Source organism: Panthera tigris, chromosome D1 (genome assembly GCF_018350195.1).
Source record: "Panthera tigris isolate Pti1 chromosome D1, P.tigris_Pti1_mat1.1, whole genome shotgun sequence".
In the NCBI taxonomy this organism is placed as follows: Eukaryota; Metazoa; Chordata; class Mammalia; order Carnivora; family Felidae; genus Panthera; species Panthera tigris.
Genome location: NC_056669.1, coordinates 81982865 through 82004462, shown reverse-complemented (window position 1 = coordinate 82004462; position 21598 = coordinate 81982865). Strand labels below are relative to the sequence as shown.

At 35.6% G+C, this 21598-nt stretch overlaps 1 protein-coding gene across 6 annotated transcripts in view; it reads right to left on the bottom strand.

Annotated features, from left to right (window-relative positions):
- Positions 1-21598, bottom strand: part of METTL15 (methyltransferase like 15) — a 247936-nt gene that overhangs the window by 212103 nt on the left and 14235 nt on the right. For 5 of the 6 annotated variants that reach the window (XM_042957668.1, XM_042957669.1, XM_042957670.1 and 2 more), the window contains exons 4-5: positions 9151-9227; positions 7742-7880 (exon numbers count right to left, since the gene is read on the bottom strand). The exons of the other annotated variant lie outside the window; for it this stretch is intronic. In XM_042957668.1, coding sequence (XP_042813602.1) covers positions 7742-7880; positions 9151-9227 — 216 coding nt within the window. The remainder of the gene's footprint in view (positions 1-7741; positions 7881-9150; positions 9228-21598) is intronic. 6 annotated transcript variants of the gene reach the window in all.

Genomic DNA, 21598 nt, shown 5'->3' with positions numbered 1-21598 from the left:
ACTCCTCACAACATTCTGTTTATTTTAAATAGAAAACCTCCCAGATCTGCCCACCTCTTTCCATCTAAACTGCCACCACATTAGCCCAAACTATCACCTCTTTAGATGAATTCAGTTGCTTTCCCACGGTCTCCTCTCATCCACCTTTGTACAACCCTTTGCCAGCCTACCACTTCTAATCTATTCTCCACAAGGCAGTCTGAATGCTCTTTACAAAACACATCTAATCCAGTTACCCCACAACCCCTGATAAAAACTTTGTAGTAGATTCCCACTGCTTTTTAAAATAAAGACCAAAATCCCTAACACGGCCCCAGGCCTGGCATCTTCTGGTCTACCTTCCTTTCTTTCCATCTCTTCTCTGCTGTCTACCCTTAGCCACACTGGTCTTCTCCAGGTTTCTCAAAAGTACTCTCCTTTTCCCACAACAGAATTTCATATGATGCTTCCTGTCAGGAATGCTCTTCCCTGTTCTTTAGATCTAAACTCACAAGCCCTTCTCAAACCCCCATACTAAGTCAAAAGTCTGTTAGCCATTCTCATAGCAGTACATACCTTTCCTTGATGACATTTATCACAATTGAAACTCTTTTATTTGTGTGTATTATTTCTGCATTACTGTGCAGCATATTAATGTGCTGTGTAACAGGTTACCCTAAACTTAGGGGCTTAAAACAATAAATATTTCTTATCTCATAGTTTCTACGGGTTAGGGATACAGAAACAGTTTAACCAGGTGATTCTGGCTTGGAGTCTCTCACAAGGTTGCAGTGTCAGCCAGGACTACATTCATTTGAAGGCTTATCTGAGGGGCGCCTGGGTGGCGCAGTCGGTTAAGCGTCCGACTTCAGCCAGGTCACGATCTCGCGGTCTGTGAGTTCGAGCCCCGCGTCGGAGTTCGAGCCCCGCGTCGGGCCTGGGCTGATGGCTCGGAGCCTGGAGCTTGTTTCCGATTCTGTGTCTCCCTCTCTCTCTGCCCCTCCCCCGTTCATGCTCTGTCTCTCTCTGTCCCAAAAATAAATAAAAAAAAACGTTGAAAAAAAAATTAAAAAAAAAAAAAAATGAAGGCTTGTCTGAGCCTAGAGGATCAGCTTCCAAGATGGCTGACTTACCTGTGCTGGCTGTTAAGAGGCTTCAATCCCACCCTATGCAGGCCTCTCCATGGGTTGCTTAAGCATCCTAATGGTATGGTAACTGGCCTTCCAGAGCAAGCAAGCAATCCGAGAGACAGAAAGGAAGAACCCACAATTTCTTTCTTTTTTAAAATTTTTTTATTAAATTTTATTTATTTATTTTTAAGAGAGACAGAGAGTGCAAGCGAGGGAGGGGCAGAGAAAGAGGAAGAATCTCAAGCAGGCTCCTCACTGTCAGCACAGAGCCCACTGGGGCTGGAACTCAGGAACCATGAGATCATGACCTGAGCCAAAACCAAGAGTGGGACGCTCAACAGACTGAGCCACCCAGACACCCCTACACAATTTCTTTTCTGACTTAGCCTCAGATGTCACCCACCATCATATCTGGAATATCTTACTAGTTACACAGGTCAACCCAACTCACTGTGGGAAGGAACTCCAAAGACTGTGAACACCAGGAGGTGAAGATCAACAGCAGCCATCTGTACACTGAATATCACAGTGTGTTAACTGATTTTTTGTAATGTTCCCCAAGAGATTAAACTCCAGGTCCTAAACTCAAGTGACTATAGTAAACCTGAAATTACCTTGAAGTCTGTGCTTAATCTGAGTCACAGCTCCCACCCCCAAGGTAACCTATTTCTTGCCACGTTCCAAAAACATCCTCTTTAAAGCACTCTACATCTGCCTCCCGCACTTCAACCACTACCTAGCCTAACTACTCTAAGAGACATTTTTTTTTAATGCTTATCTATTTTTGAGAAAAAGAGACAGAGTGTGAGCAGGGGAGGGTCAGAGAGAGAGGGAGACAGAGAATCTGAAGCAGGCTCCAGGCTCTGAGCTGTCAGCATGGAGCCCGATGCAGGGCTGGAACTCACGAACTGTGAGATGATGACCTGAGCTGAAGTTGGACGCTTAACAGACTGAGCCATCCAGGTGCCTCGAGACATTTTTAAAATAATTTTTATTAGTGAGCTCTACGCCCAGTGTGGCCTCAAACTCAGGACACTGAGATCAAAAGTTGCATGTTCTATCAACTGAGCCAGGCAGGCTCCCCTAAAATCAATGTCAATATTTGGAGAAAAAAAACTTACAAAACTACATATCCTAAGATCTTTAATCTTTTTCTTAAATCAGATTACTCTTAAGCAATATTCTCAGGATTTTTTCTTCATGACATGATAGGTTTTAACAAATATTAAAACTTTTTATTTTCTAAGTTGCAATTAATTTCCTTATGCATCATTATTCTAATAGGTCTATAGACTTCCAAATCTGAGGAAATGAAAATTGAAAGTTAAAAAATATACTTCCCTTTAATCTTACCAACTCTTGCTGATTTTTGGAATCAGTATTAATTCAATATTTTATTCAAATAAAACTTGCTAAGATTATAATATACAGTAAGTAAATGGAAGTTTCTGAAATTTGATTTTCATAGAACTTTTCAGGAATTTGTCACTGGTGGCAAAAACAACAAACAAGCAAACAAACAAAACACTATACACCATGTATCAAAGATGAAGAAGTAATTCTCCTCTAATATACCACATGCCACACCAAAGTGAATTTCAAAGAATAGATGACTGAAAAACTCATTTATGGTATATATAAGCTCAAGTATAGTTTACGAAAAACTCATAGGGGAAAACCCCCACAGAATGAACTTAAAAGCAGCTGAAATTAATTTAATTGATTTAATAGACTCATTTTCAAGATTATTAAGGAGCCATGATAAAAAGAGTAAGACAGTAAGAACAAATTATTTTCTACCAGTTTAAAACATAGACTAATGTATTAAGGTTAAGGGACAAGAACAAATTGGATTTATGAAAAATCTATTTTTTCTCACATAAAAATGATATATATTTTAATACAGAAGAAATGTAACTGAATAAAGAGATGCCACCCATGCATATAATTGTGATGTAATTACACAGTGCTAGGCGACCATACTAGTGCTTCATTTCAAGACCATATTTGTTGCTCTGACCTTTATATGGGGAAAAAAAAAAAAAAAAAGGTTCCATTTTTACAACTCTGGCTAATCTGCAGGGAAACCCAAGAGGCATAACAATTAATGCCAATCACAATGATTTTCTTGGCATGGACATTTCTCCCAGGAAACAGACTGAAAGTAGGTATATTGCACAAAGCATGTATACTTAAGGAACTACAACGAATCTTCACTATTAAGGATGGGGTTTTACTTCCCAAGGGAAGCTATAAAAACCTCATCAAACCTCATTTATCCCTGACTAATCATTTTTTTATCATCCTAAATTTTTATTTAAAATGGAAACTATTGGGGAGCCTGGGTGGCTCAGTCAGTTAAACATTGGACTTTGGCTCTGGTCATGACCTTGAGGTACAAGAATTCGAGCCCCACGTTGGGCTCTGTGCTGACAGCTCAGAGCCTGAAGCCTGCTTCAGATTCTGTGTCTCCCTTTTGCTCTGACCCACTCCTGCTCACACTCTCTCTCTCCCTCTCTCTCAAAAAATAAATAAACATTAAAAAAAATTTTTTAATGGAAACTATTGTTCCATATTTCAAAAGTAACCTAATTTTATTTTTTTATTTTTTAATATAATTTATTGTCAAGTTATATAACATACAGTGTATACAGTGTGCTCTTGGCGTCACATGCAGATTCCCATGATTCATTACTTATATATAACACCTAGTGCTCATCCCAACAAGAAAAGTCACCTAATTTTTAAAAAGCACAATATCTGAATGGCACAACTTGACCAAACTTTACTCTTTCAAAAGCAATACTTTTGATTAAGATCACCAGAAGCAACCTGCTGCAAATGAGATGATTCTTCCAAAATAACAAAACCTGTTGACATTGGACAAAGGTGACACTATGAAAGGTTTATCATTTTGAGCAAAAGATGAAACAGAAATAATACTACTGCATTTTAATGCATTGGGTTACGTTCACAAGCAAACACAGAAATTCAATGATTACAATTTTATGCAAAACATTTACTGATGGCAAGGAAAAAAATGAGAATAAACATTTAAATGGGAATGATAAGGCATTTATACCAGTCTTCATACAGAAAAGGAAAGCTTGGAAGTTAGCAGAAAGGAAGTAAAATGCTAATGTAGTTAAAAGAGAAATTATGCTGAAACTATACTCTTCACCAAATCCAGTCAAGAATTCTTACTGCACCGGGCCATGAAGTGTTAACATAGGTTGGCTACCAGCTGCAACTGGGCTGGGGGTGGCTTGGAGGAAGGAATTAATGAGGACAAGAGGCTAAGGTGGTAAGAAAACTTTACCACTTTGCACCATTTCAACTTTGTATCAGGATTCTACCTGGAACTTTGTTACCAGGTAATTCCCTTCCTCATATCTCTATAATATTAGGTCACTGTGCAAAACAGGACCGTTTTCCTGGGATCCAATCCACATGCTACTCTGTGCCTTCTCTCCCCTAATTCCCTGTAATGCTCGACAGGAGCATTTTGAAAATGTGCTTAGGCTGTACAAAACATTAGAGGACACCGCTAGCTATCAATGGATGAGGTACAGGAATGCTGGATGCCCTGCAATAGACAGCACAGTGCTGAAAAAGAACCCAAATTCTATAGGACATACAGTTCACAAAGGGGGTAGGGGAAAGGGGAGGACAATTATGCCTGAAACCAAATTTAAATTTACATATCACACAGTACTTTTTATAAGAATTTAATATACAGTAAATTTTCCAAGAATGCAACTATTAGGTAAATTAAGAGAAACTTTACCAAGAATAGCTTTCCATTCCAGAAAATCAATTCACGTTTAGCAATGCCACTTGTCATATTTAAGTGGTCAACAGTCAATACCACACCCCTTTGTCAGTCTGCAGAGGTTGCATCAATCATTCTGTCTATAAGTACAAAACTCTAATACTTTGACAATATGTCCATCTCAAATCCAGTGACCTTTACCTCTCACAGTCAGTTACCAGACCTTCTCATCAATTCAACATGTTCTAACTAAAATTTTTAATTCAAATAACCTATTCTTTAACCACAACTACTCCAGCTCTTGCATGGACACAACCACATATATTCTTGCTCTCTTTCCCTCTCCATACCACTTATTCACTGCTTCATCCCTCACATTTCAAGTATAACAATCAGAACTATAATTTATAGAGTATTTACTAAGTACCAGACACACTTTAGAAGGTAAACATTTATTAACTGTCACAATATTCCAGTGAGGCAGGAACTATAGTTATCTCCATTTCTCCATGAAACTTGAGGCACAGAAAGACAGTGTACCCTTCCTGTGGTCACACAGCTAAACAGTAGCAGAATTCTAGAGCTCAAGCTCTTAACCACACTTCATTTCTCAGTGACTACTCCAAATTTTTAACAACCTCCTAAAACCCCTACTTTAATAATTTCTTCAAACAACCCTCAGATTTACAGACAACATTGTCTTTGACCTTATCATGAAAGTAAAGGCACTCAGACTCGATTCCTCTCAATGTTTCTGACTCCTTACCTACAAATTTACCTTTAATCATCCCTATCCTTACTTCAAGTCCCAAAGGGTGCAGTGACTCTCCTCTACTTAAGGCCAATCTAGTACCTGTGTTCTTGAACCAAGACTGTCTGGCTTTTATCAGACATCCCCTCTCCTGTATCTCCAAAATTTCATTCTGCCCTACCCCATTCTCATAAAAGTAAATCAATATCTATTTCTGCCTATCTACCTACCATCCTACTCACCCACATACATACATACATACATACACACATACATAAAACCTTGTCTTGACATATTTCCATCCATATTCTCTCCTTTACTCACCTCAATTTTTTTCATATCAGTTTACACTTGCTCTCTCTTTCTGTCCCTTCCATATAGAAATCTAATATCTAATGAGCAATTACTCCATTGAAACCGCTGTTTCCCTACAGTAATCATTTAACTGTCAACTCCAAACACTATTTTTCAGCCTCTACCTTTCTGAAATTTGGGTGCATTTGCCATTGTTGATGGTCCTGTGTTTTAAAGCTCAGTTTCTTTGGCTTCCAGGCTACCAGCGTCTCCTGGTTCTCTGTACACCCCTTCAACCATTCCTTCTTTCTCATTCCTCAGGTCAACTTCTTCTACCAAATTCATATTACATTAGTTTTCTCCAGCTTCCGATCTTTGGTGCACATTCTTTTTTACACACAATTATTGAGTGATCTCATTCCCTTTTTGGTTTTAATAATGGTTTGCTGATGACTCCTTAGGTTATTATTTCTAATCTAGTCTACTCCTCCTTGCTTCAGACTATTCCAATCAACTGCCTTCTATAACAGGAGAACCTAGATGTCCTTTAGGCACCTCAAATACACAAATAAAAAATTAATTCATCATCTCTCCCCCAAACCTCATCTTCCTCCATTATTCTCCATATCATGTCACCATCCTCCATCTGATTACTCACACAAAAAAGATAAAAATGATGTAAAGCTTTTTCCCCTTTCATCCAGTCCACTGCCACAACCACTCATTTTTCAACTCCTTCCTTCAACACACTGATTACTACTGTTCTTCTTCAGATACTTATAATTGTTTATCTAATATAAAACATCAGCCTCCTTACCTACAAATTCACCCAACATATAGACATCTGAGGAGCCCATAAAAAATGGAAATTTAACCAGGTGACTCCTTGACTTATACTCTTTTTTTTTTTTTAAGTCTATTTATTTTGAGAGAGAGAGAATATACATGCACACAAGTGAGCAGGGGAGGGGAGAGAGAAAGAAGGAGTGAGAGAACCCCAAGCAGGTTCTGCACTGTCAGCCCAAAGCATGACATGGGGCTTGATCTCATGACTGCCAAGATCATGACCTGAGCCAATATCAAGAGTCAGACACTTAACTGAATGAGCCACCCAGGTGCCCTGGACTTATACTCTTCAAAGACTCCTCCTCACTGGTACAAGAAAAGACTCCACACACCTTGATCCAATTAGTCTAATGATATTTTCTTCCAGGAAGATGACTTAAATAAAACTGTTCAGTTCTCACTGAATGCAAAGAAAAGGGGCACACACAGAAGAGTACACACACATCTCTTAAACAGGTAGCATACAATCCAATCATAGCTACTGACAATTAACATAATACCCAGACAACTTAACATGTAGTTCCTCCCAGAATATTTTCATTTTATAGAGACTCTTGATAACACGTAATGGCAATAAATCTTTAAGATATAGAGATTTGTGGGACATCATTCCAGGAGAACAGAAAGTATTCAGTCAGTTCTGGCAAAAAAAAAAAGTGGCATGCTCAAACTTGGTAATTTGAGAATGACAGCTTAACTAAGGGTCTACTTCAAAAACATGGACAGAGTCTAGGGGATAGAGAACAGGGGATAGTGCACAGTTCCTGGGGATCTGGCAACAACAAGAGATATTACCATCCTTAAGCCTGAAGGGCAAGAGGAGTAAGTAATTATCAGAATCTAAAAAGGGGTAATTATATAGAGAGGGCCTTCTGACAGGAGGTATAGCTTTTGGGAGAGGAAAGCTGCCAATTCAAGGCAACACAAGGGAGGGCACCAGGGGAGTAACTACCCTGACTCCACTTTCACCTCACTCTCTGATCTCCAGCTGGTGACTCCCATTTGTGTAATCCAACCAGAAGCCACAGGGCAGGGGAGCCAGATGATTTGGCTGGGGAAGGTCAGTCTCCCAGGACACAAATAGTGTAGACAGAGGTAGAGAGTAGTTCTGAAAAGGTAAACAGAAGATATCCAGTCCATTTACAAAGTCAACTCTGATAATTACAAATAATCTGTTACAGTTTAAAAGAACCCTTAAAGAGGAATATAGTTCCAAAATCTTCCTTTTCCATATTAGGAATTGAGGTTTAGAGAATCAAGTGACATTTCCAAAGTCATATCATTACTTAGGAGCAATACATGTACTGGAAGTTAGGTGACAATTTCCATTACACCTCATGAGTTCTGTAAGCTTCCATTAAACAATGAAATATTCAAGTCTCCAAAAGCATAAGCATCTTTCCAAGTCTTTATCAAATGCCACCTTTTCCATAGTGTATTTTCTAAAGATCCCTATTTAATATAATTGCTCCCTCCTCTAATTTGAATAATACACCTTTGTTATAACACTTACCTTTTCAACTAGTGTTACTATTATGGTCATCTAAATATGGATTATTCTCACAGGTTGAATTATAAACCCTGAGAGAAATTTTAAATCCATCCCCACACATACCACCCCTAACATGTGACTGCTCCTTAAGTAAGAGAAAACCCACCCCTTTTCCCCATGAATACCCAAGCTATTTCATACCTGGGCTCTTTCTCCACCAACTCTAGATTTAGATGATCATCCCACAAACACAAAATAAGGGCCTTCAGTTAAAGGATAAAATCTCCTTAGTTTTGACTATCCCCTCAATATTTATTCACCCACTATTTTGATAACCCCTACGTCTCCAAACACAATGCCAGACACATAAAAAACATTCAATACATACTTACTGAATTTTTAAAAAAAATTTTAGAGCATATAAAAGATCCATAAGTAATTTGATATAACTTGAACATTTTCCCCATCATTAGATTAGAAAGAAAAAAGTACAAAAATGAATATCAAAGTATATGAGTATGCCTTTCTTCTGCAATCTAACAAAATCAATATAATAAAATGTTATGAAGACTGGGGGGAAATCTAAACAATTTCAAATGTTCAAGATAACCACAAATATCTATTCACAGACATGTTGATCTAAAGTCCACTGACCTGCAGTGTAAATGAATAGAATCTAAAAGAGCTCTCATTTCTGAGTCATGAGAATAAATTAACATAACAAAAAGCAAAACCATCAAAGACTAATTGATGCATTTTGTCAATTTAATGTTTTTGTACTCTCCTAAAACACCATCAGTGCTACTTTAAATTACAGTCTAAAAACTTCTGTTGATGGTCAACACATCCCCAAGTCATCTAATATAATTAAATAATAAAGCCTTACCTATAAAATCTGCTCAGGAAACTCATTTGAAAGAATTTAGTTTCCCAATTCACATTCTTACAGGAAATCATATATCCCTGATTTTAGTAAAAAGAAAAACAGTGAATGCGTAATTTCTGCTCCGTTTTGAACTTTTACACAAAACATGAAAAAACAAAACCCCAAAGATTCATATAAAATGTCCATTGCAAAACAATTAAGTTTCTATCTCTAGCAGTAATATTATCTGAGGAAAAACTATACAAAATACATGTCTGATTTTTAAGCATCTTGAAAATGTTTATAGCAAGCATACACATTCATGTTAATTTTCAGCAAATGACAACAAATTTACAAAAAAAATACACCCTGAATGCCTCTCTTAAAACATCATACAAACTCTACTTTTCAATTTTGAACATTATGTATATGTAAGCTAAATTATTCTTATTTTAAATGTTCTCATTGACTATAAGTGTGGTATATAGTGTACCTTTTAGCAACATTCATTCATTTTGAGAGTAGACTATTATTCCTAGTTAGTTTTCTGCTCTTAAATTTATTTACTTATTTTCCTTTTGTTTTTTTTACCCAATCTATACAATACCATCAATATATAAATATGGAAGAGAGGTTTATACCTCGATTAAAACAGTTGCCATAAGAAAATGCCTGGGTGGCTCAGTCAGTTAAGAGTCCAACTCTTGATTTCAGCTGAGGTTGGGATCTCACTATCCTGAGACCGAGCCTCAGTGGGGCTCCGCACTAGGCATAGAGTCTGCTTAAGATTCTCTCTCTCCCAGGTGCATGCATGCTCTCTCTCTCAAAAAAATAAAAATAAAAAAAAAAAAACAACGCCTACAGATAATTCAATGGAAACTCATATGCAGGAAGATCCTTTCTTTTCTCCATTAGGTATGAACATTATATATAATTCATCAAGTAGGTCCAAAAAGACAAAATTAAAATTCACAACTTAAGTAGGTGTTCTGTTACTTAATTTACATGGAAATTAAGTCTCTGAAAGGTAATAAGTCAACTAATAGGTTGAATATTAGCCCAAAGCATTGAAGCTATAAACACATGGAAAGAAATACAACAAAATTCAAACAATGGACCAGAGATGGGTAACCTCTAATTCGAAGCTGGCAATTCAAAACAGGGGACACCTGGGTGACTCAGTCGTTAGGCATCAAACTTTGGCCCAGGTCATGATCTCTCCTTTCAGAGTTCAGGCCCTGGGTCGGGCTCTGGGCTTACAGCTTGCAGCCTGAAGCCTGTTTCGGATTCTGTGTGTCCCTCTCTCTCTCTGCCCCTCCCCTGCTCGCTCTCTCTCTCTCTCTCTCTCTCTCTCAAAAATAAATGTTAAAAAATAATTTAAACTGGGCAATTTCTTTGGAATTCCTTTTTGTAAATAAATCTGTCAAGATTAGTAGTGATATAGTATTAATTTGATTAACTGGATCTATGTGGTAAAGTTTATTCTACATAAAGCAATAGCAATGTAAAGCTTTTAAATAAAGTCATTTTTTAAAATTTAAGTTTCTAGATTAAATAATGCATATATTGCAAGTGGGTGTTTTGGAACTTGGATGAAATGTTATTATTAATTATAACAAGGGAAGAGTTAATTCTAAATATAAAGAAGAAAATAGTCCAGGTATTAAAGATGTTATAAATCATTTTTGCCTTTCACTTGAGCTGTTCACAGAGCCAGAAAACAACCTTTTCCTTCAAACCCCGGGCCAATGGGCCAAAAGTAATGAAGCAGATTAGACTAGGTAGCCATTCATTCCAACTTACTTTACATACCTACCAACTTCTCTAACCCTTTCTTTTTCTATCTCCCAAATTCTTTTACAGCTTTGATATTCAATGTGTTATCCAAGAACCTCTTTTATCTGCCTTAACAATCATATCTATTCTCAAGGGTTTAAATATCACTTGTGTGATATATTCAATCTCCATATTTAGTACCTATCTCTTTCTAGTCTCTTCTTTCTGCTGGTGAACATTTCAAATGAAAACCTTATCTCATCAAACCCAACTGTCCATCTTTCCATCTCTACCCCCAAATGAGTTTTAACTCCAGATTCCACACCAACCTGAAGGTAATGAGAAAGAGGAAATGACCAATGTTTCCAATCTCCAACAGGATAAAGTTCCTATGTTATTAGCATTCCTTAGACATTCCTTCATGTTCTGAACTTTTGCCTCCCTGAACAAATGTTGCCTTCTCTTGCCTTTTTGCCTTTCTACAAATAGTTCTCTCTAGCTAGAATGCCTTTCCTCTACTTATCCACTTAGAAAACTCTGAAAATGTATATTAGCTTTCCATATCTTCTGTGAAACACCAGGCAGAAGTGTTTCCTTACTATTATCCCAAAGCAATCTATACATTATCTCTAAAATAGATACCTTTATTCCAGAGAGCTCTTTTACCACAGGTTATTTCTTTTCTGTATCCCCATTACCTAACACAGTGTCTAACGTAAAAATAGTGTTTTAATAAGTATCAGTTTCATCCAGTGTTTTTACCTCCTAAATATCTCTCAGATCCATCCATTCCTCTCCAACTCCACAACCATCACTACTCATTAATTTTGGTCTTCATCCAACCACTTGCCACATCTCTCTCCTTAACATCTCTCTTACTAGCATCTTTCTTTTCATTCCTCCATTCAGTAATTATTTCAAAAAATATTTATGGGTCACCTTCTATGTGCCATACATTGTTTTCAGGGTTGAGGATAGGGTTGTAAAACCCAGCCAAAATCCAAGCTTTCATGAAGCTTATATTCTAGGATTCCACAGAGGAAGGGCATAAGACAAGGGCAACAGACAGTTAAGAATCAAGACGAGGGGCGCCTGGGTGGCGCAGTAGGTTAAGCGTCCGACTTCAGCCAGGTCACGATCTCGCGGTCCGTGAGTTCGAGCCCCGCGTCAGGCTCTGGGCTGATGGCTCGGAGCCTGGAGCCTGTTTCCGATTCTGTGTCTCCCTCTCTCTCTGTCCCCCCCCCCCCCCCCCCCCCGTTCATGCTCTGTCTCTCTCTGTCCCAAAAATAAATTAAAAAACGTTGAAAAAAAATTTTTTTTTAAAAAAGAAGCAAGACGAAAATTAAATATATACCATATATATTAGTGATAAGTGCTGAAGAAAAAGAAAAAAAAACCAAGAAAAGAGGACATCAACTATTGGGGGTGGGTGGTAGCTGAAATTTTAGATAGGGTAGCCAGGGAAGGGGGTCTCTAAAAAGGTGTTTTTTAAAGAAAGACCAGTAGTAAGGAAGCCAGTCATGTGGATAACTAAGCGATGAGTATTTGAGGCTTTTTTTGACTCAATAAATGTGTTATCTACTTTCACCTACAAACTCCCCAATTTGCTTAGATTAGCTCTATGTTGTAAGTAAGTATGTAGCTCTTGCTGTAAGTCTGCATACTACAAAATGAACACCTGCAGAAATAATTTAAAAACAAAAAGGCATCTAGAAATACATAGCCATGTAGGGATTTAGATAAGGGAGAAATTAAAGCACTAAGAATATCACTGTTACACAGAACAGAAAAAGAATATTGAAAATTACTACCATAAGTCAATTAAGAAAAGTTTAACTTAAATGCATATATTCTAAGGTAAGTAAGTTTGCATTTTTGAAAGATCAGATTTTAGAAGACTTTTATCGAAAAACCAATACAAAACAAGTGAACAAAAACAATTATAATACTTAAAGTGGTAACTAAATATGCAATCACCCTAATTAAAAATCAAACATAAGTGTTAGCTATGGTTTGTTTTCTCATTTAATTAGTTAGTTCTTGTTTTCCCATTATCATAGAAGTACAGTGAAAAGGGCCCAAGGTATGCAACACTGTGGTTAACATCTTAAACTGACATAATGAACTAGACAGAAATGCAATATTGAATCCTATTTAAAACATAAATTAATATCTTAGTTTTCATATCACCATACAAATGAATATCTGCCTTTGCAGATCATAACTCAATTAGAGTTTGCTCCTATTTCAGCAAAATGAAAATCTATATTAACTTTGATATATCATTTAATATTAGTTTTGTCAACAGTCTCCTATCCTGAAACCTAGGCTGCTTCTCTCTTACCTTCAATAGGAAACTCTAAGCTATTTTTGGTGGGTACCAGATTATATTCTTGTTTCCTCAAATGGAAGAAAAATGTGTACCTTGCTATGCTCTGAATGTTTGTATCTACCCAAAATTCTTATGTTGAAATCCTAACCCCCAAAGATGATGGTATTAGGAGGTGAGGCCTTTGGGAAGTGCTTAAATCATGAGGATGGAGCCTTCATAAATGGGATTGGTGCCTTAAGAGAACCTCCAGAGAGATCCCTAGCCCCTTCCACCATGTGAGGACACAGCAAGAAGGTGCCTGCAATGAACCAGGAAGAAGTCCCTTGTCCTACCGTGCTGCCACCACAATCCTGAACTTAAACCTCCAGAACTGTGAGAAATAAGTTTATGTTGTTTATAAACTACCCAATCTATAGAGTTTTGTTATAGCAGTCCAAATAGACTGAGGCATATCCAAGCAGTTGGTCAATAAATATTTATTGATTAGCCATGAACAAAAGAACTTTCTAATTTTTATGGTTACATCTTCAGAAAAAATAATTCTGGCAAAAGTCATTCATTAATCATTTATAAAAAACAATTACTTTTTGGATTTTTCCCCATATATAATTATAAAACCAAATGTGTCAAGTAAGATAGCTTGGGTGTAATTAAAAAATTCAGAACAGAACACACAGAAAATAAAATGAACAAACAAAAAATGTTAGTTTTAGATGGATACCAATTGCAAAAGGTTCAGAAATAATACATTCAGCATAATAGAGCCACAGTAGTGTCAATCTACTTATGGAAGATTTTACAGGAACTGAAGAATCTGACACAACACCACTTCTCACCTCTGGCTTTCAGAAGGCATAGTCACGTTAAGCAGAACTGATTAAATGTCCCTGATATACGTTTCTCAAAGAATTTCTAATATATACTTTGAATGAATTCCGAAATAATTTTTTTGTTTTGTATGTTATGAATCATGCTTTAAGCTAATGGCTTTTCAGGGGAAAACTTTGTAACTTTAGAAAAATCTGGGCAGTTTCTGTTACTAACATATTACAAAAATAATCATTAACACAAGAAAACATTATAAAACATTTCTCTCTCATTGGTATCTCTATTCTCATTTCTAAAAATCCCATTTTGTATTTAAATTCTACAGTAATCTTCCTTAGCAAGAGAAATTGATTCACTCATTAAAGTGATTCACCATTTTGATCATTTTAAACTGAAGTAAAATCAAGTCTTTCTTTTTGTCATTGTTGTTACTTGAAACACACATTACATACTGTGTAGTTTCATTCAGGTAAGAATAGGTCTATTCCCACATGTTTCATACATATGTTTACAAACATATATATCAATGAAAGAAGGTGTTATTTGAGTAACAGTTTATACACAGCTAAGCATATAGCTTTCACATATATGTCTACACATATATGTAGAAACTTCTAATGAAAGAAGACACTTGAAAGACATTATACATCGTGGTTTCAGAGTGTGAAGCATACAGCTATTCCCATATGATTCTACATATACATTTACAAACACATGTATTTTAATGGCACAAAAATAGACACAAAGATCAATGGAACAGAATAGAAAACGCAGAAATAGACCCACAACTATATGGGTTGTGGTTCAAAGCAGGAAAAAACATCCAATGGAAAAAAGATAGTCTTTTCAACAAATGGTGTTGGGAAAACTGGACAGCAACATGAAAAAGAATGAAACCGGACCACTTTCTTATACCACACATGAAAACAAATTCAAAATGGATTAAAGACCTAAATGTAAGACAGGAAACCATTAAAATCCTAGAGGAGAGCACAGGCAGTAACCTCTCTGACATCGGCCATAGCAACTTCTTACTAGATAGGTCTCCTGAGGCAAGGGAAACAAACTATTGGGACTTCATCAAAATAAAAAACTTCTGCACAGTGAAAGAAACAATCAACAAAAGTAAAGGGTAACCTACGGAATGGGAGAAGATATTTGCAAATGACACATCTGACAAAGGGCCAATACCCAAAATATGTAAAGAACTTATAAAACTCAACACCCAAAAACCAAATAATCCAGTTAAAAAATGGACAGAAGACACAAATAGGCATTTTTCCAAAGACAACATGCAGATGGCCAACAGATACTTGAAAAGATGTTCAACATCACTGATTGTCAGGGAAATACAAATCCAAACTACAGTGAGATATCACCTCACACCAGTCAGAATGGTAAACTTAACAAAAAGAAACAACAGGTGTTGGCAAGGATGCAGAGGAAGTCCTTCTATTTAACAATGTTGGTTTCATACATATGGCTCAAAGAAGAAATCATCTTAGTGATGATATCCTATATTGGTGGAAAAGTTAGTCTTCATAGGACAATTATGAAGGTCATTTTTAAAAAGGGGGTGGGGGAGAATAAACTCATTTTTTTCATGATTTCTGCTGCAAAGAAACAGTAAAATCAAAACACAGAGAAGAGGCATATGGTAGCAAGGTGTAGGAGAAAGAACTGAAAACATATAAAAGATGGAAATTCATGAAGCTGTTTCTCTCTTTAGCATTAATACTGTTCTTCAAATCATCCTCTTAACAGTTTCCTTCCCTTGACCCTATCCTTTCCCTCCACCTTCATTTCTAAGCCTTAGTCACTTAATGGCTCTAGTCAATTTATCCTATACCTTTATTACACGAATATACCTCCCTCTCCTGTCATTAGAAATACAAGGTTTCCTTGCCAGAATGAAAGATCGATCTTGAAACAAGCTCTGAAAAACCTAGAAAGTAGACCAAAGAGATGTGTCAGGACCCCTTGCAGAGTGTTGTGATGGCAAAAGCAGCATAATGTGCTCTGAATGACTGAGTACTAACATAGTCCCTAGAGTGCTTGGGAAACTAGTTATCTATTTTCTAAGGATATTAGGCCAAAATGGCTGACGTAAGGGATTAAGGGACCAAATACAGATCCTGAAGATCTTGTAGTCTGACCACTAGATACAAGGGAACTAACACTAATGGTGGAGTTAAAAAGCATACTGCATAATCTGATATTAGCTAGAAGCATTCAAATCCAACCAATATCATTTATTACTACATGGTTCCAGTAGCACAGAAGCACTGGAAATATTTCCTTTCCTACTTTCTACATTTAACATAGTACTTTGTACAAAAAGCTACTAAGATCGGACCTAATGAAAAGCACAGACAATATATGAAAGTGCTTTGCCAACAGTAAAATCTTACATAATTCTATGCTATTATTATTAATAATATTCTTCCTAGCAAACACTGGCCTCATGTGGAAAAACCTCCATCTTTATGAATATATTCAATATCCAGAGTTAACTTACTTGCTTTCCAGAAAGAAAAACACATACAACAAAAGAAAAAGCTAGGTTTTATTTGGAAATTTAATTATAAATATAGAAAAATACTGTATGCCACTCAGAGAAAATAAATATGACAAAGATAAAATATATGCTTAAATTAGTATGAAATGTGATATAATGACATCTCATATACTGAGGACCAAACAAGTGCAATGTTTACACAGAACAAGAAGAAAAATAAGTAACTATAAAAAAATGCACATAAACACTTTCTAAAACGACATTCATCAAAGTAAATAAAACCTTTAAAGGCACATTACCTCCTGGTAAATGGTATTTGTTTCACCCAAGAGAAACAAAAACTAGCACCCGCAAAAAAGAAGAGAGAGAGGGTTCACAGAACATTACAAGAAGATGAGTCATCATAAAGCTTTGCAACTTGGTTTATTATAAAATAACATTTTAAGTATGCTACTTACAGCTCAGTAGTTTGTTATATGAGGAGAAAGTAGTGTAGGAAGAATAAAATAAAATATTATGAGAACTTACAAGGTCAAGGTATACTTCCTACCACTCTTAAAAACAGTATGGGACTTAGAAAAACAATAGGAACAGAGAGAACCACTGAACCTAGCCTCTTGCAGTAACTATGATTAGACTATTGATTAAGGACTAGTGCTGACTGACCTAAATAGAGAGTAACCAGTACCCAGGATGACTCATGAGAATGTGTTTTGGGAACAAAAAAAGTCTTATTTCTCCTGTTTTCTTTGAGCTTCCATTCTAGAATGGACCTCTGTTTTCTTCCTGGCTCTCTATTTACTGAACTAAAAGAATGACTCTTAAATAATTTTTAAAAATCAGTACATAAAGCTGACTTTTAGACATGGTGGAACATCATTTTTCACAACCACAGAAACATATTTATTTGGGGGGTTTTAACTGGACCAGTGATTTTTAAAACTGTAGTTCCTAACTATCATTTAAGTTGAATTTAAAATTTAAAAATCTTTATTCTTATATTTTAATAGTAACAATGTAATAAAGATTCAGCTTCTGGACTACAAAAATGACCAAATTGTAGGACGATAATGTGAAGACATTGGATAGGCCAAACAATCAAGTTAAGTAATTGGCCTTATTTTTCCTATGCCCTCTTTAATTTGATTGTAAACTCTAATGAAAAAAATTATATTCAGTGATAAAAATGCATTAATTCGCTGGTAAAAAAGCAAGAATATTCTCATGGATGTTGAACTTAAAGGAAAGGGTGGATATACATGCAAGAAATATACAGCACTTATTAAAGATTTCAATATGAAAATTAATATATGTATTATTTACATAAATGTGTACAAAAATACATGTAAAATAAGTATTTTAAATAGTATCATATCATTATGAAAAATAAGCATAAACAAGTTATTTTCCTTTTAGTTTTAAGTGACACATTTATATCAAAAACATTAAAGGAATTGTTAAAGAAACTAACATTTTAGGTATGACTGAATAGCTCATTTCGTTACAAAAGCTTTATTCCTTTATATATACCAAGTAAAATTTTAAAAAGTAACCAGAAAACTTCTTTCTGCATCAATTCTCAACATTTTTTATAACGAGACACAAGCAAGCATTTTATAAATAACATTAACTATATAAATTCCCATTGAAAACATTATATTAAATTTACCACTGGGTTCCATACTCCCATATGCTCCACCTCAAAACTCTAAGAGGAATTTCTAAATTTGACAGTCTAAGGAGATGGGATTTACTAATAATACACATTAACATTTTCATAAACGATAAATTTTATTGAGAGTATTTGAAAAGAAGGGGCACCTGGGTGGCTCAGTCTGTTAAGCAACTGACTTCGGCTCAGGTCATGATCTCATGGTTCCTAGGTTCGAGCCCCACATCGGGCTCTGTGCTGACAGCTGAGAGCCTGAAGCCTGCTTTGGATTCTGTGTCTCCCTCTCTCTCTGCCCCTCCCCAGCTCATGCTTGCCTCTCTGTCTCTCAAAAATGAATAAACGTTAAAAAAAATTTAAAAATATTTGTAAAGAAAATATTTTAATAAATGATCAAAAAATATAAGGATTTAACATTTGTCTATTTTACGTTTACTACTGTTGACTCCCTATAAGATTTTAAATACTTTAACAGTATGTTCATCACATCATCAGGTAGTGTAGCTTTCTATAAATGCTTAATAGTATGTTCAAGTGAAAGATAACAAAATAAATGTCACTAATAAAATATTACATATAATAAGCACAAAGCTAATCATGAAATTCAGTACTAATAAGATTCTTAAGTATATATTAAAGACATATTTTGGAAGTACACATAGAAAAATCTGCAAGTATACAGGCTTTGTGCTGTTAGCTCAGAACCTGGAGCCTGCTTCAGATTGTCTGTCTGTCTCTCTCTCTCTCTGCCCCTCCCCCACTTGAGCTCTGTCTCTCTCTCTCTCTCTCTCAAAAATAAACATTAAAATTTTTTTTTAAAAAGTAAAAATCTGCAAGTATAAAATTTGCAAAAGAAAAATAAAAAAGCGACAAATTCATTTTACTTGCAAGCTTCATATTAGACAATCATCTATACCTAGAACCATAAAGTAATATAAGAACTGTGCTTTCTTCAAAAAGGTAATTTGCTTTAAAAACAGTTTTATTGTGCTAAAATACACATAAGAAAAAAACTTACCATATTAACCATTTTTAAGTATACATTCAATGATAGATATTAAATACATTCATAATGCTGTGCAACTGTCACCCCCATCCACCTACATAACTTATTTTATCTTATCAAACTGAAACTCTGTACCAATTGAACAATAACTCCCTATTCCCTATTCCTCCCAACCCTTGGCCACTACCATTCTACTTTCAGTCTTTATAACTCTGACTACACTAAATACTTCACACAAGCACTATCATCTAGTATCTTTTTATGACTGGCTTATTTCACTTAGCAAAATGTCTTCAAGACTCATCCATGCTGTAGAAAACAGCAGAATTGTTTCCCTTTTTAAGGCTGAATAATACTCCCTGTATATATATGCCACATTTTGTTTATCCATTTATCCATTAATGAAAACTTGAGTTAAATCCACATTTTAGTTTTTGTGAATAATGCTGCAATAAACATGGGTATACAAATACTGCTTCAAGAACCTTCTTTCAATTCTCTTGCATATATACCCACTGTGTCTCCCTCTCTCAGTGTAATTGCTGAATCATACAGTAAGTCTATTTTTAATTTTTTGTGGAAACACCATCTTATTTTCCATAGCAGTTCTACCATTTTCCATTCCCACCAACAAAACACAAGGATTCCAATATCTCTACATCCTTACCAACACTGGTTTTCTGGAGTTTTTTGGATAGTAGCCATCTAATGGGTATGAGGTTAAACCTCATTGTGGTTTTGACTTGCATTTCCCAAATGATTAGTGATATCAAGCATATTTTCATTCAGATATCATCTTTGGAGAAATGTCTTTTCAAGTCTATTTTGAATTGGGTTGTTTTTGCTGTTAAGTTTTAGGAGTTCTCTATATATTCTGGATATTAAACTCCTATCAGATATATGATTTGCAAATATTTTCTGCCATTCTGTGGGCTGCCTTTTTACTCTGTGGATAGTGTCTTTTGATGCACAGTTTTTTTTTTAATTTTCATAAAGTACAATTTGTCTATTTTTTTTCTTTTGCTACCTGTGCCTTTGGTATTATATCCAAGAAATCACTGCCAAATCCAATGTTATAAAGGTTTGTCTTATGTTTTCTTCTAAGAATTGTATGGTTTTAGGTGTTATATTTAAGTCTTTGATCCATTTTTTGAGTTGATTTCTGTATATGGTGTTAGGGAAGGGTTCCACTTCATCCTTCTGCATGTGGATATACAGTTTTCCAGCACCACTTGTTGAAGACTGCCCTTTCCCTCTTGAATGGTTTTGGTACTCTTGTTAAAAATCATTTGACCATATATTTAGGGGCTTATTTCTGGGCTCTCTAGTCTATTCCATTTGTTTACATGCCTGACTTTACACTAGTACCAGTTTTGATTACAGTAGCTTTGTAGTAATTTTGAAGTAACAAAGTATGAGTCCTCCAGTTTTGTCTTTTTCAAAATTGTTTTGACCCTTCAGGATCCCTTGAGATTCCATATAAATTTTAGGACAGATTTATCTATTTCTTCGAAAACATCATTGGGACTTCGATAAGGAATGCATTGCACCTGTAGATTGCTTTGGATAGTATTGACATTAACAATATTAAGTGTTCTAATCCATTTATAAGGATGTTTTTCATTTTTGTTAGGTCTTCTTTAATTTCTTTCAGCAATGTTTTATAGTTTTCAGTGTACAAGTCTCTCACCTCTTTGGTGAAGTTAATTCCTAAGCATTTTTTTAATGCTATTGTAAATGTAACTGTTTTTATAATTTCCTTTTCAGATGGTTGATTGTTCACGTACAGTGATTTTTGTGTGTTGACTTTGTATCCTGCTACTTTACTGAATTTATTTGTTCTTATAGGTTCTTTCTTTTTCTTTTCCTTTTTTTTTGGGGGGGGGGAGCCCATATAGTTTTCTATATATAAGAGCACATCATCTGCAGATAATTTTACTTCCCCTTTCCAATTCAGATAACTTTTCTTTTTCTTGCCTGACTGCTCTAGCTAGAACTCCCAGTACTATGCTGAACAGAAGTGGTGAAAGCAGACTTCCTTGCCTTGTTCCCAAGCTTAGAGGAAACACTTTGTCTTTCACTATTGAGTATGATGTTCACTGTAGGTTTTTCATTTAAGACTTTTGTTAAGTTAAGGTAGTTTCCTTCTATTTCTAGTTTATTGAGTGTTTTATCATGAAAGGGTGTTGAATTTTGTCAAATGCTTTTACTGCACCAATTGAAATGATATGGGTTTTCTCATTCTGTTGATATTACAGATTACATTAATTTTTGTATGCTAAACCCTCCTTGCATTCCGGGAATAAAGCCCACCTGGTCCTTTTAATATACTACCTAATT